A 15,539-nucleotide genomic window follows, 5' to 3' on the forward strand; every position below is an offset into this window, starting at 1 on the left:
CCGGAGGCTAACTCCCCGTCACATTGCACCACACAGATTGAGCACCTTCTGTATGCTGAGGATACTTACATCCTCTTCCCACCGGGATCCCTCCAGGAGGGCACCCCCCTCCCGCATTACACAGAGGGCACCCTGGAGGCCGGGGAGGGGGGAAAACTGCTCAGGCCCCAGAGCCGGAGCCTGGGGGAGCGGATTGGAACCGGGACTCTGGATGGCCCAGCGTGGCCCTCACTCCATCCCAGAGGCCTCCGCTCCGTCTCCTGTCTGTCTCCTGTCCGTCTCCTGAGCCACGGTCCACGGCTCCGTGCAGGCCCAGCCTGGGAACCTGCCGACCCCGGGCTTCGGGTCACAGAGGCAAGTCTGGTGGGGGGTGTGGGGGAGGCCGAGGGGCCGCAGGCTGAGAAGGGTCACCTGAAACGGCCCTCCTTCCCAGCCCCGGCAAACAGCGCAGAGTCCTGACCCCGTGCAGGGCTGGGGCCACTGAGCGCCGGGAATGTCCCGGCCATCGCCGCCGAGGTGCCCGCCGCCCCCGACACCCAGCCCCTCACCGCCGCCCGCCCCGCCAGGCCCACCCGGAGGAGCGGCCTCGGCCAGGGCCAGGCTGCCACCCGGGAAGTCCCCTCGCCGCCGTGTCCCTGGAATCCGTCCAGGAGGAGGGACCGGCTCAGCCGAAGGCACGGGGGCGGGAGAGCAGGGGGAGGGATGGCAGGAGCCCAGCAGAGCCAGGGGCCGGCCGCGCCCGGGAGGGGGGACAGGAGCTCCCCACAGTGCACACCTGGGGGCGGCCTGAACGGGGCCGCGGGACCCGGGTGCTGGGGAAGAGCCCGCGGCCTCGGTGGACAGACCACGACCCCCGCGCAGACCACCGGGGCAAGACGGCATTTCTGTGCGCCCGCAGAGGAAGAGAAAGCAGACCACTCTGCACCGCGGAGGCACACGTGTGGCTTTGTGTGCACGAGGTTAGGCCCAGGCACACGCTCACACCGCACGGCCACCTCGGGGGCACAGAGGGCTTTCCCTCTGCCTGGGCCGGCCGTGTGCCCAGAGCTGGGCCCAGGGCCTCCCACACGCCCGAGTGAAAGGCCACGTTGCAGGTGGAAGATGGAGGCTCTGGGGTCTGGGTCGTGCCCCAGGCTAGGCGCCCAGGATGAGTGGCACAGTCGTGGGTGGGACCCAGAGCGTGCGGTCCTGACCTTGTGCTGCACATGTTTTCCTGACGAGCAGAGCAGGGCTTTATACCTTTAAAAAGATTCCTTCCCCAAAGGCCCCCACCCTTGAGAGCCTCTGGGTCCCTGGAGCTGTGGGTTTAAAACTGCTGGGGTTGTGTGTTTTTTTGGGGGGGGGACATAAGCCCCTTTGGGAAAATAATGTGTACCCCAGAAAAATGCACAAAAAAGTGTAGGGTGCACGTCCAGGGGGGCTCAGGGGCTCCCCTGCAGCCGCTGAAGTGCCCCAGGCTGGCCCAGGGGCCTTGTGAGTGAAGGAAGAAGGGACAGAGGGAGCACCCGGGGCAAAGACAGCAGCTCCGGACACCGGAGGGGGCCCTGGGCACAGAGGGAGGACCACATGCCAGTGGACAGACATGGACGCATAATGCATAACAGGCAAACTCAGACACACACACATCAGTATGCACACGCAGTGAGCACACGACACATACGGACGCACGTGCACACAGACACACTCACATAGACGTACGTGCATGCAACTCCATGCACCTGCACACACAGACCCACATGCACAGGCCCTCGAGCACACAGTCAGACCGAAGCAAAGCCGACAGAAAGGACTGTCCTCTCTGCACGGGGTCCACGCCTGCAGAGGCGGGCTGTGCACCCTCACACACGTCCCCGGGGAAGATGGCCCGAGGGGAGCTGCAGGGAACCATGTTTTCCTTCTCCTCCTCCCTTAAGGCCTCCCCCTGAGGGCTCTGCATGGCTCCGGGTTTGCCTCCCGCGTGTTGGAGTTTGCTTGCATCCTCTGCTTAGGAGACACGGAGCTGGTGGCTAGCGAGCAGACATTTCAGAGGGAAGGGGACACTCGGGCCAGGTGGGGTGCAAGGTTAGTCCTTCATCCCCTCTCTCCGGGGGCCTCACCCCTCCCCGGCCCCACTGTCCTGGGAGGAGCCCGAGCTCCCCTCCAGGGTCCCAGCCAGCCTGGCCCCGCCGCCCTCCGGCCCCTCCGGCCACTTTCCAGGCAGCACGAGCTCTTTGTAAAGCGCGGGCCTGAGTCCCTACCCCCCTGCAAGCCCTGCCTGTTCTGTCCCACCCCCGCCTCCCCTCTCCTCACTCCCGCGACCCCTCTCTGACCTTCCGGCCCTCCCTCCTCCCTCCCCTGTGCACACTCAGATCCGTGCACACTCCTGCTCTCCCGCAGGCGCCTTGTCATCACTGGGGTCTCAGCCTGAGGGCCCCAGCAGAGCTGGGCACCTCCAGGGGCCGCAGCAGCCCTGAGGGTTTGGGGGAAGACCGGCAGCCGGGACGGGGTGCAGGTGAGGCGCTCGGAGAGACACGCTGAACGGCTGAGCGCGGAGGCCCTGGGCAGAGGAGCCATCCTCGACCCTGGGCCCCAGAGATGTCTGCGGCCCCTGGAGCCCCTGCCCCCGCCCTGAGGCGCCCGGGCTTCCTCTCCGGGGTGTGATGGTGGGGGATACGCTGTCCGAGAGCCTCGCGAGGCCGGGCCAGCACCTGTGGGATGAGGCCAGGGGGAAGGGGTGCGAGGGGGCACCCTTCTCTCCTGGGCCTGCCACTCCTGCCCGCTCAGCACCCCCTGGGCCCCCAGAGGCCACTGGGGGAGAGAAAACAGGACAGATCAGCTCCGCCTGGAACCGGCTGTCCCCACCATCTCCCCCCGCCCCCCCTCCCAGCCCTCCGCCCCCCCAGCCCTCCGCCCCTCCAGCCCTCCGCCCCCCCAGTTTTCCGCCCCCCCAGCCCCCACCCCCCCAGCCCTCGCCCCCCCAGCCCTCCCCCCCTTGCCGAGGGGCCCGGGGGACTCAGTCTCCGCAGGGCCCGGGGCTGTGATCCGGAACAGCGATAGGGGCTAATTGCGGGAGGCAGCCAAGTGGGCTGGGGGCCAAGGGCGGTTATGAAAAGGAGAGGAAAGAGAGGAGACTTACCGGGCGGGCGGAGTGGGGTGACTGGAGCCGGAACCCCCCACCCCCCCATGCTGGAAGCGAAGTCCCAGCCCTAGCTCCGTGGATCCCTCGCTCGGTGACCTCGGACCAGGCCCCGGACCTCCCAGGGCCTCACCTTGCCCGCCTGCAAATGGGGGCAGCAGGCTCTCCTCCTCAGCATGGCGCGAACCGCCTTTGGTGCTGCTTGCTCCTGGACTATGGCACGGGCCCCCCAGCCCCCAGCCCCCAGCGCGGGTCAGAGCCTTTCCTGGGCATGGGGACACCAGCCCAGTATCGCCACCACCAGGTCCTCCCCTTGACTACAGGGTAGGCATCGTACAGAGGGGGACACTGAGGCTCCGAGAGAAATCGCCGGGATGTGAGCTCCCTGGAGGAGGGCGGGAAGAACCCTCTCCGCTCTCCTCTGTCCTGGGACGGGCCCACAGGAAGCCAGCACTTCAGGGACAGAGGCCTGGCCGGGACGCCGGGGCTGGGACGGCTCTAAGTCTGGACGCGGGTTCAGGCTGGAAGGGACCTCAGAGGGCAGACAGGAAGCAGGCCCAGCGGGGGCTGGGGGGGCGGACAGGGGTAAGGGGTGAGCCAAGCCAGCTCCGAACAGCCCCAAGGCACCCTGGTTCTGGGGGAGGGGCGCGGTGTGTGTGTGTGTGTGTGTGTGTGTGTGTGTGTCTCAGAGTCTCACCGCATTCCTGGGGCTGGGGGCGGCCCCTTGGATGCCTTCCCGGCCCCCCCTCCCCAGGCACAAAGCCTCTTTTCTGCCTCTTGTCCCTCGGCTGCCAAGGGGTGCCTGGGGCGCCGGGCTGGGGGTGGAGGGAGGGCTGATGGGGCGAGACATCCCCACGCCGTCTCCAGCGATGCCCGGATGGGGCCACACGGGGAAGTCCTGGCAGGGAGGACTCCGGATCCCTCCAGCCGGGGTCCCCCCCCCCCCCACGCTGGGGATCGCAGGAGCCGCTCTAGGTCAGGGCCCCAGCCGGTCCTCTGTCCGTCCTGACAGCAGGCCTGCGAGCAGGGGCCGAGGGGAGCAAAGAGGGGGACGGTGAGGGGCCAGGCAGGCTCAAACAGGGTCACCGGGGCCAGGAAGACACGGATTTGAACCCCAGCCCTCCTATGAATGGCCCTCGAGCCTAGAAGACCGTGTTCGTTTCCTGGGACCTCAGGTTGCTCATCTGCTAAATGGGAACGAGGGTTCCCAAGCTTCATCTGGTCCTGGAAGGATGAAAGTGAGACCCGGGGACCTGCCTGAGGCCACACAGCGAGTGGAGGGGGCGGGGAGCGCCAGGGCCGGGACCCCGAACTCCGCACCATGGCCTCTCCCAAACCGGCAAGCGGCCGAAGGGACCCTGGATCTGGGAGCCGATGGCCCGGACTGAGGCGCCTCGACCCCTTTGGAGGCCTCGGTCTGATCACGGAGGGACAGCAGCGCCCCCCTGGGCTTTTGTGACGCTCAGGCCACTGGGAGCCTTCTGCGCGCAGATAGGGTGACAGTCCCCAGGGACCACCAGGTATCCACCCACCGCCCCCATCCCGCTCCCAGCCAGACCGGGCCTCGGGTCCCCTGGACCATCATCCCCATCCGACAACGGGAGCTCCCAGCTCGGAGTCTCAGTCATCTCAGCCCCTGGGACCCTGGGGCTCACACTGGTGTGCGAGGCAGGCCACGTCCCCTCTGTGAGCCTCAGTTTCCCCTCTAAGAAGGCATCCAAGGGGCCAATCCCAGCCCCAGGAATGCAGTGAGACGTTGAGACACACACACCGCCCCCCCCCCCTAGAACCAGGGTGCCTTGGGGCTGTGCAGAGATGGCCTGGCTCACCCCTTACCCCTGTCCGCCCCCCAGTCCCTAAGAAACAGGGACCACAAAAACGCATGCCTCCTAAGGCAGCCGGGAAGATTCTGGAAGCGATGGATGCAGGTGGTCAGTCCGCAGAAGGTGGTGCTGTGTCAGCTGCCCTCTGCCCATCCCTCTCTCAGAAAACTGTTCTTATGGCTTCTGATGCCTCAGCCACCTCTGCTCTCCGCCCTGCCCCGGTCACCTGCGGTTGCTAGCCTGGCGGAGGCATGCTGGCCCCCCTGCCCACCGGGCAAGGAGAATTTCCGAAAAGAATCTAAAAAGTGAGGCCTGGGGGGTGGGGGCCGGGCGGGCATCTGAATGCGATGGGAGGGCCTGAGGAGGCCTGGCTGCTCTGCACTGCCCCCTGAGCTGGCCCCTTCGGGGTGGGGTGGGGGTGGGGGGGAAGCAGCAGGGGCAGGGCTGCGGCCAGGAGCAGGGCCAGGCAGGTTCAGACAGTGTCCTCGGGGCCAGGAAGACACCGATTTCAACCTCAGCTCTCCTGTTCCTGGCGAGCCTAGAAGATCACGTTCGTGTTCTGGGGCCTCCGTTTGCTCATCTGCTAAATGGGAACAAGGGCTCCCTGAAGGAGGGAGGTGGACGCTGCCTGTGAGGGCCCCCTCCCTGGACGATGCCCCGCGGGCACCGGCGGAGAGAGTGCCCGCAGCCCGGGGGGAGCAGAGCGGCGGCAGGAAGGCTGCACTTGCTCCCATCCGGATCCAAATGCCAGGCCCCTGGGGGCCCCCGCTGACCGGGGCCCTGACACCCCACCCCACCTTCCTCCTCCCGGAGAAACAAATAGCCACAGCCGGCCCCTGAGAAAGCCGGAGCGAGGGAACGGGCGGAGAGCCCCCAGGGGGTCAGCCAGGGGCTGTCCTGGGCTTTCCCTGTGCGGTGTGTGTGTGTGTGTGTGTGTGTGTGTGGTGGAGGGGTGGGGGCTTGGGCTGGGGGGAGGGAAGTCCTGGGGGGGGTGTTCTCCCCGTTGTTCTCCTTCCCTCTTCTCTGGGACTCCGGGGGTGGCATGGGGGGGGAGAAGGGGGGATTGGAGGAGGCTGCCGGTTCCCACCCAGGGAGTCCGGGACCCTCGCACTTTGGGGTGCCCCTGCTGGATAGTGGAGCGGGGCGGCCCAGAACCCCTTCCCCCCGCCCCAACACACACACACACACACACACACACACAGACACACACAGACACACACACATAGACACACAGACACACAGAGACACACACACACACATACACACACAGACACACACACAGACACACACAGACACACACACACACAGAGACACACACACAGACACACACACACAGACACACACAGACACACACACACACAGAGACACACACACAGACATACACACACAGACACACACAGAGACACACACAGACACACACACACAGACACACACACAGAGACACACACACAGACACACACAGAGACACACAGAGACACACACAGACACACACACAGAGACACACACACACACAGACACACACACACACACATACACACACACAGACACACACACACACCCCGCCCCGGCCCGGGCTCTGGGGGCTGGCACCGCGGTGGGGGACCAGGTCCCACCCCCCAGGCCGGGCAGGCACGAAGGCTGCAGGGGGGCTGGGGGACAGGGGTGCCCGGGGCCCGGCCCCCACCCCCGCGGGGGCTGGCAGGGCGCAGGGCGGCGGCGGGCAGCCTTTACCTGCGTCCGGACAGCGGGGCTCCCTCGACGCTCCAGGCGGCGCCGCCCCGCGGGAGCAGGAGCGCCAGGCAGAGCAGCGCCCAGGCCCGCGGGCCGCCCATGCTGCGCCGCCCGCCCGGCCCTGCAGCCGCGGACGGAGCCGTCCCCAGCGCGGCGGCGGGAGGCGGAGGGGAGGGAGGAGGGAGGCGGGAGGAGGGAGGGAGGCGGGCCCCTCCTCAGCCCCCCGCCCCTGCGCCGCCGCTGCCAACCCGGAAGGACCCGGGGGACGCGCCCGCCGGGAGCCCCGCCAGGTGCCCACCTGGTCCTGCCGGCGCCGGGCGCGGGGCGGGGCCGGTGCGGAGATGCCCGGGCTCAGGCTGCGGGGTCGGGGCCGGGGGCCGGGGCCTGGGTCCTGGGTCCTGGCCGCGGTCCCCGGGCGCGTCCTGGACCCCGGGGGGCCGGGCTGGAACGTAGGATGCGGGAGCCTCTTCCCCTTTTTCTTTCTCCCTTTTCTCTTCTTTCTTCTTCTTTTGTTGTTGTTCATCCTCACCAGAGGACACTTCTCCATTGATTTTTAGAGAAAGAGAAGGGGGGAGAGAAGGGAGGGAGAGACACACATTAAGGACTGATTGCCTCTTGCAGGCGCCTGTGTCAAACCTGCAACCCGGGTGCATGCCCTTGTCGGAGGAATTGAACCCGAGACCCTTCGGTGCCCACGCTCTGATCCCTGAGCCGCGGCCAGGGCTTTCCACTTTTTTTTTTTTTCCTGAGGGATCCAGTGCCCGAGGCTCTGACCTCCACTTCACATCCTATTTCGGTTTGATTTCCAAACCACGCTGGGAGAGGTGGGCACATCTATCCCCACTTTGCAGAGGAGAAAACTGAGGCCCAGACATTCACACTCTCCCCGGGAGGAGGAGACCTGGGTTGACCCCCATAGGGTCAGTGTCCACTCATTGCCATGGTACAGATGGAGAAACTGAGGCACAGGGGGACACACATCGTTTGCCCAAAGCCCTCCACCCGGGCCTGGAAGAGCTAGGTTTTGATGGGAGATCTGACTTCAGAGGGGGTCAGCTCTTCAGCAGGATCAGGAAAGAATGTGGACGACACATGGGTCTGGGGCAGGGACCGGCCAGCTCATGAGTCCGCAGAGCCCAGTATCCACAGGACAGCCACCGACGTTTCTTTGGAGAGCCAACATTCTTAAACTTAAACTTCTTCTAACGCCACTTCTTCTAACACCACGTCTTCAACACAGACTCGCCCAGGCCGTGGTGTTTTGTGGAAGAGCCACACTCAAGGGGCCAAAGAGCCGCATGTGGCTCGCGAGCCGCGGTTTGCCGACCGCGGGTCTGGGGCTCCGGTTTTCCCGTCTGTGACAAAGTAAGGACCTGCTGAGAGTGGGGTTCGTGGGTGAGCGAGCCTCTGGGGAGAGGCCTGTGAATACCCCCAGGGTGTATGCAGATGTGTGTCTGTGATGTGAGAGTATGCATGTGCGAGCACGCATGTGTGCGCACAGGTGTGACGGGTGTGTGTGTGTGTGTGTGTGTGTATGAGGAGAGGCCTAGACCCTCCCAAACTCCAGGACAGTCGAACCGCCTTCTGCCCGGATTGGAGAGCCGCAGGCAGTCCCCGGCCGGGGAGCCCCCCGTCCAGCTTGGTGGTGACCAGGGGGCCTGCCCCTCAGAATCCTGCCGGCCAGGTGACTGGGGCCACTGCTGGGCACCACGGGATGAGGAGGCACCCCGCGAGGAGGCACCACACCAGGCCTGTTTGCAACAGGTTCGAGGTGCTCCCGTGACTCATGGCACACACGTTCCTTCACCCCCAAACTCAGGGGGCTTCAGGCCACCAAGGGACCCTCCCCGTCAAAGCTGTTGCCAACACCTGACATCAGTGGGGATCCTGTCCTTGCTGAGGCCGGGACCCCTTTGTCCAGGGTGTATGTTTTTGACTACAGTCACACCCCGGGATGGGGTAGCCTGGTGGTTACTGCATGGGCGCAACGCCCCAGAGGCCTAGATGGCGATTCTTATGTGACCTGGGGCAAGGTACCCTCCCAGCTCTGAGCCTCATGTCCTTGCCTGGAAAAAGAAAAAAAGAAAAAAAGAAAAAAAAGGCTCTTTTTTAAGATCCTCTGGCTCCAGAGCCCACGCTCCGGGGGCAGTAAGAAGACGGCTTTGGTCTCCCTACGGGCACAGCCCGAGCCCCTTCCATGGGCCCCTTCCCTGGTGGACGGCAGCCTCTTCCCTGTCCTCCTTCCTCCCTGAAGGGAGGGCAGGAAATGCCGGGTCTTGGTCATTCGAGGTTTCAGAATTTGCTGAGACAGGGAGGAGAGCCCCCCCCCCCCCCAAAGCCTGAGGTCTCGGGCCTGTCCCCGTGGGCGGGGCCTCCCCCCTGGGGGCCGGTCCTCTCTGCTGCCAAGCCCAGACCACAGCCGCCAGTAAGGGCAGCAGCTTCCGGCCCTGAGCTCTGGCCGTGCCAGGCGCTGCGCTAAGCATTTTGCTGGCATTGTCTGCAGCCCTCCTTCCTCTCGGCCACTGGGGACGGAGGGGGGGCGCCGCCTTAGCCCCAGGTGTGGGGGCTGGCCCCAGGCCCACAGCTGGTGACGGGTGGCTACCCACTGAGCCACACTGCCTCCCTCTGGCTGAGCCCCTCGATGGGGGGGGGACTTCTTTGGGGGCAAAAGTGAGAACGCAGCTCAGGTTTAGACTTCCGTCTGGGAGCTGATGAGGTGAGAGAGAACACATGGACCACACAGGGACATGGACTCGGACATGCGTGCTCCTACACACGCACGCACGCGCACGCGCACAGCTTTCCCGAGCAGGCCTTCTGGTGTGGACTCGCTGACCCATCCACCCTGGCCTCGTCCAAACAGGAAATGCTGCTCTCCTCCCAGCAAACAAACCTGGGTCCCAGCCGCCTTCCTCTGTCGCCTCCCGCTGGGCCCGCACCAAGCGCCTCTGTCCTCTGCCCACGCCAGCCCTGGCCGCACACCAGCGTGTGCCCACCTGGTCTGTGCCCATATCGTGCCCGTTCTGTAGGCCAGGAAGCAGCCCGAGGGTGCTGGGCATTGCCAGAGCCCGCGGTGGCCGCCCCCGGGGGCCCAGAGCCCCGGGCAGCAGCCGGGGACGTCACGGAAGGGAAGGGTCCGGGAAGGGGCCGGGTAACGGTCAGTGGCCTCCGGAGCGGCTGCCCGGACAAAGGGCTGGCCGGAGGGCGGGGTCTGCCCCGGGCCCCCAGGTCGGGGAACAATGCCGGCTTTCTGCTCCTTTCATCTGGGGCCCTGGCCCTCTGTCCCCGAGCGGGGGACACCCGTTGGGCCACAGCAGGGGAGCGGGGAGGGGCGGGGGTCCCAGAGGGCCTGCAGCTGCCCGGCCAGGTTATTTATGCTCCACGGATCTGCCCTTCTCACCCAGCTCATTCCTTCCTGCCTGAGCCGGAGCTGGGGCTGGAAGGGAGTGATGAGAGGAAGGAAGCTGCAGAGAATCATAAATTAGGGCTGGGAGAGGGCCTTCCTGCCCTCCTCGGAATCCTCGGGGGAGAGGCCTGCACTTTCGGGGTGGGGGGGGGGAGGGGGGGACAGGGCCGGGGCGCAGCCAGCGGGGCAGGGCAGGGTGCCTGCCTTTGGAGTTAGGAGATGGATGTTCCGTGTGCTGCTCTAGACAGCGGTCGCTAACCCTGTGGTCCACAGGGTTGGCCACTGCTGCTCTAGAGGGAGCCCCTTCTCTCCAGGCCTCAGTCTCCCCATCCGGAAAATGGGGTGACACGAGACGTGGGGCTCTCTCCTGGGAAGGCACGGACAGACAGACAGACAAGAGGCCTCCTTCAGGTGTGTCCCACTTCCCTTCCTCTGCTCCCTCCCCCCAGCCCCCTCCTTCCTGCCCCAGTACCTTGGCTGGGGCCCCTCCCTCTGCTGCTCTTCCCACGCCTCTCTGCCTGCAAAGATGGAGCGTGAGGCCTCCTTAGGCAGCAGCCACCTGGCTGGGGGAGAGCGGGAGACGCTGTTGGCTCATTCGCCCCAACGTGACTGGTGTTTAATGGCGTTAAATGTTGGGGTGCAGTGAATAGGGGTTCTTCTTCATGGAAGCCCCAAGTCACCGGTAGTGGGACTTTTAGGCCGGTAAGGGGGAGGCTTGGCGGGCCAGGGCCTCGGAACGAGGTTGTGCCAAGTGAGAGGACCTCCTGTGTGGGCGGCCAGGAGTCCCCGTGGGTGGGACGGACCTGGCAGGGGTGGAGGGCCGGCCAGAGGCGCCGCTCAGAGCAGCCCCCCAGCCCTGCCCGTGCCAGGAGGGGCCTGCTGGGCCAGGAGCACGTGGGATTGTCCTCCTGACAATCCCAAACGAATGGTTTCCACCTCCGAGGAAGGGATTCTGAGGGGAACGAGAGGAGATGGAAAGAGTCAGGGAGACACACACACACACACACACACAGAGACTCAGAAAGAGAAAGAGAGCCAGCAAGCCAGAGACAGAGAGAGACATGTGGGCCAGGGAGATGATGGGAAAGAGCCGGGCAGGCAGACAGAGACAGAGGGCATTTTGGGAAAAAGGACCCCGGGTTGTTGGTCTCAGCCCCCGTGGGAGCTGGACTGACGGGCAGGACCGGCGTGCCAGCCCAGCTCCCACAGGGGCCTCCTCCATCCCTCTGCACCCTGCGCTCTGGCCCGCCTCAGACCCACCCCCACAGCCCCAGGGATGGGCAGCTGTCCTCCCGCCACCTCCCGCCCATGCCTGGCACTGGCTGACCACGGGGCCGGGGGCTGCCTGCGGCTGGTACAGATTATGGACGGGCAGCCCTGGCGGCAGACGGAGCCCCCGGGGGAAGGGATTCCTAGCCTGGAGCTCGGCCCGAGGACTCTGAAGTGGATGGACGGCCTGATGGGGGATGTGCATTCCTCAGGCACCTGGACTCCAGGCCCTCCCGTCCAGCCTGGATCCTCCCTCTCCTTGGCTCCATCCCACCCGGCCTCCACCCCCTCGTGGGAGGCGGCCTTGGTCTCCTCCGCGGCCTCTCGCCTCCTCTCCCAGTCCTTCAGGATCTCCCCAAAGGCAAACAGCCAAGGAGCCCTGTGGGGAGAGCCTCAGTCCCCGCTGCTCGCTGGCTGATCCTGGGAGTGGCCTGGCCTGCTCCTCCTCCCTCCGTCCCAGACCCTGTGTCCTCCATTGGCCCCGGGCCTTTCCCATCCGATCCCCGCTGCCCCCCAAGGCCACTCACCCTCTCAGTCTCAACGCAAACCTCACCCCTTCCCTGCCTCTAGGAAGGTGCCCACATCCCCAAGACGGGGCCGCGTGTGTCCTGGGCCTCCCCACTCACACGGTTCTGTGCTGGAGCCAGCTGCTGATTTGGTCCAGTTCCCCTGATAGGTCACAAGTAGGTACAGATGCTGGGCCCTTTTTGGAAAATTTGTATGAGTTCTAGGAAAGATACATACACCAGAAGCCATAAAAGATACATTTGGGTACATAAATTTTTAAAAAAAAAATCCTCACCCGAGGATATTTTTCCAATGATTTTTAGAGAGAGGAAGAGGGAGAGGGAGAGGGAGAGGGAGAGGGAGAGGGAGAGGGAGAGGGAGAGGGAGAGGGAGAGGAAGAGGGAGAGGGAGAGGGAGAGAAACATCAATGTTGGAGAGACACATTGATTGGTTGCCTCCCACATGTGCCCCAATCAGGGCCAGGGATTGAACCAGTTATGTGCCTTTGACCGGAATCAAACCTGGGACCCTTCAGTCCGCGGGCTTCCCCTCTCTGAGCCTCAGTGTTCTCACCTGGAAAATGGGGATAGCAGCCTTTGCCTCAGAGCGGCTGGCTATGAGGAACATTTTTTTTTATGTGCCTCAGGCATGAACCAGCTCTGGCCATGGACACAGGCATCAAGCTGGGATGCCCTGAGGACTGTACATCTGCTTTGCCCCTGCTTGATGCAAGAGCAACACCAGCAATCAGGTGTCTCCGTGCCCATTGCCAGGGGATGGGAACATTTACATGAGCTCCTTGCCCTTAACGCTCAGGAAAAAAGTACCCATGTTGAAACCAAAGAATGTCACATATAGCTGGCAGAATGAGAAATCTTGGCAGCCTGGGGATCTGAGGCCTGGTACCGGCAAAAGGGTTGGTCTTTGGGGAGTGGGATATTGAGCAAGGATCTGGCAGCTCCGAAAGGCCCTTTGCTACTACTAATCGTTGCCTGAAATGCTGTAGGCCAACCTCTTGGGATAAAGCGAGGAAAACCCAAGTTTAAATTCAAAACTCTTCTTTAGGAGCGTTATTGTGCTTATGCAAGACTAGGCACAGCCGTGCATTTACTGTCCTTTTTGGCTTTGCTGGCTCGTCTTTTTTTTTCTTTTTCTAGGCACTCTGCCTGCAATTAAGAATCTTCACCGCTAGGTGGCGTCTTGGGTTTGTATCGCAAATAAATGAGACTTTTTTCCCTTTTTTTTTTTTTTTTTTTTTTTTTTGGCCTCCTCTGATCCACTTCTAGAAGCTGCCTTTTGAGAACAAAGGAGGGTGCAGAGGAGAGAGAGAGCCTTCAGGTTGGTGGAAAGGAGTGCTGTAGCAGTTAGCAATGTCTGCCCAGGGTGGAAGAGTAGAAAATAGCAGATTCTGAGCCAGGCATCCAGCCATATGTAATGGTACTTTTTTAGAGTAAATAGGACTCTTTTATTTATTTTAAAAAAATATATTTTATTGATTTTTTTACAGAGAGAGAAATAGAGAGTTGGAAACATCGATGAGAGAGAATCATTGATCAGCTGCCTCTTGCACACCCCCCACTGGGGATGTGCCCGCAACCAAGGTACATGCCCTTGACCAGAATCGAACCTGGGACCCTTCAGTCCGCAGGCGGATGCTCTATCCACTGAGCCAAACCGGTTTCGGCTAAATAGACTCTTTTAAAAACACGTGAGCATTGCCCTGGCCGGGTAGCTCAGCTCGTTAGAGCGTCATCCTGACATGACAAGGTTGCGGGTTGGTCCCAGGTCAAGGCACCTATAAGAAGAATCAACCGATGGATGCAAACGTAAGTGGAACGATAAAACTGATGTTTCTCTCTCTCTCCCTCTCATTTGAGCACAAGTATTAGAATTACTAATTACTGTTTAAGAATGGGTGCTTTGCCCTAGCTGGTTTGGCTCCGTGGATAGAGTGTTGGCCTGTGGACTGAAGGGTCCCAGGTTCCATTCCAGTCAAGGGCACATGCCTGGGTTGTGGGCTTGATCCCCATGAGTGGACGTGCAGGAGGCAGCCAATCAATGATTCTCTCTCATCATTGATGTTTCTATCTCTCTTTCTCTCTCCCTTCCTCTCTGATATCAATAAAAATATATTTTTAAAAAAAGAAGGGGTACTTCTAAGAATTATTTTTGTAATAAAGAGCATACAATTTGAGAATGGATAGGCAGCAAAATACTTAAGAAAGCAAACACAAATGCTTCAAGAAAACAAACTGCCTTTCTTACTAGTCATGAATGGTTAACAATTTCTGCTCTACCCCCCCCCCCCCCCCCCCGCAACAGTCTTAAGAAGAGAAACCTGTAATACTTTTTTTGTTTTTTAACCGGCTTTTCCTTCTGTGTGTTCATAAGCGACGCTGGTTCTTCGGCTGAGACCTCAGGGCTGTGGCTGTCTGCTCGCTCGGCCTCTGTCTCAGGGAGCCGCTCTTGGAAGGAACTATAAAGGAGCAAGAGCGCCTTCTGCGCTGTGTTTTTCAAAATCATCCTTTCCCCTCAGTAATCCCTCAAAGGCTTCTGAGACTCTTTCTAGTGGTAAAACGTGGTAATGATATGCTATCATTAAAGTTTTTCTAAGAGAAATCACTTATAATCCATTAACCTCGATATAATGATTCCCTAGGTTTTTGCCTCCTTTTTATCTAGTGGTTTTTTTTTTTGTTTGTTTTTGTTTTTTTTTTGCAAAGGGGAGGGCGGTTTCTGTCCCCTTGAAAACCTTTCCCCACCTCCAGGCACCTGAAAATCCTCCTTTCTCTGCCTTCGCTGTTTGTTCTTTGGAGTCGAAGCTGCTTTCGTTTCTAATGGGCACTGCTGGTTCTTTACTGATAGTCACAGGGGGGTCAGAGGGAGCCAGGCTGTCTTCAGAGGGAGCCAGGCTGCCTTCTGCACGGGCAGGGATTGTCAGTTCTGCCCACGCCGAAGCCTGTGAGTAAACACGTGCAAAGAGACGACAGCAGGGCCAGGCACTGGCTCTCTTTGCTGGTAGGGATCATGGGTGTGTCTATATTTTCTCGTTTGTAATTTGTCACTTTGGGGATCTCTCATGTATCACATCTGTAACTTAAAATAGAATGTATTTTTTAATTAAAAAAAAACCACACTCACCACTCTGAGGTATGGACCCCAAGAGAAGTAAAAACATATATTCACCCAAAAGCTTGTATGTGAATTTTGACAGAGAGAGAGAGAGAGAGAGAGAGAGAGAGAGAGAGAGAGAGAGAGAGAGGCAGGCGGAGGAACACTTGAGGCCACCAGAGCTAGGAGAAACTGTGGCACCTTGATTTCAGACGCCAGCTTCCCAGGCTGTGAGACAATGGATCGCCTCCCTCCCTCCCTTCCTCTCTCTCTCTCTCCTTCTCTCTTTTTAAATCCTCACCCAAGGATTTTCCCCATCGATTTTTAGAGAGAGTGGAAGAGAGAGGAAAGACAGAAACATCGATGTGAGAGAAGCACATCGATTGGTTGCCTCCTGCAGAAGACCCGACCAGGACCCGACCCTGGGAGGAGCCTGCAACCGAGGTACATGCCCTTGACCAGAATCGAACCCAGGTCCCTTTGGTTCGTAGGCCGACGCTCTATCCACTGAGCCAAACCAGCGAGGGCGAGACAATGCGTTTCTGTTGTTTAAGTCACCCGGTTTGTGTTCCATGGT

General features: G+C 61.4%; 1 protein-coding gene across 1 annotated transcript in view; it reads right to left on the reverse strand.

Annotated features, from left to right (window-relative positions):
* EMID1 (EMI domain containing 1) overlaps positions 1–6,803 on the reverse strand; it is a 25,733-nt gene extending 18,930 nt beyond the window's left edge. The window contains 1 exon segment of the mRNA XM_084868465.1: positions 6,670–6,803. Within this exon segment, the coding sequence (XP_084724591.1) occupies positions 6,670–6,770 (101 nt within the window). The 5' untranslated portion in view covers positions 6,771–6,803.
* Positions 6,804–15,539: the final 8,736 nt, after the last annotated feature.

The sequence above is a fragment of the Pipistrellus hanaki genome (genome assembly GCF_964339955.1).
Source record: "Pipistrellus hanaki genome assembly, chromosome: 19".
Classification (NCBI taxonomy): Eukaryota; Metazoa; Chordata; class Mammalia; order Chiroptera; family Vespertilionidae; genus Pipistrellus; species Pipistrellus hanaki.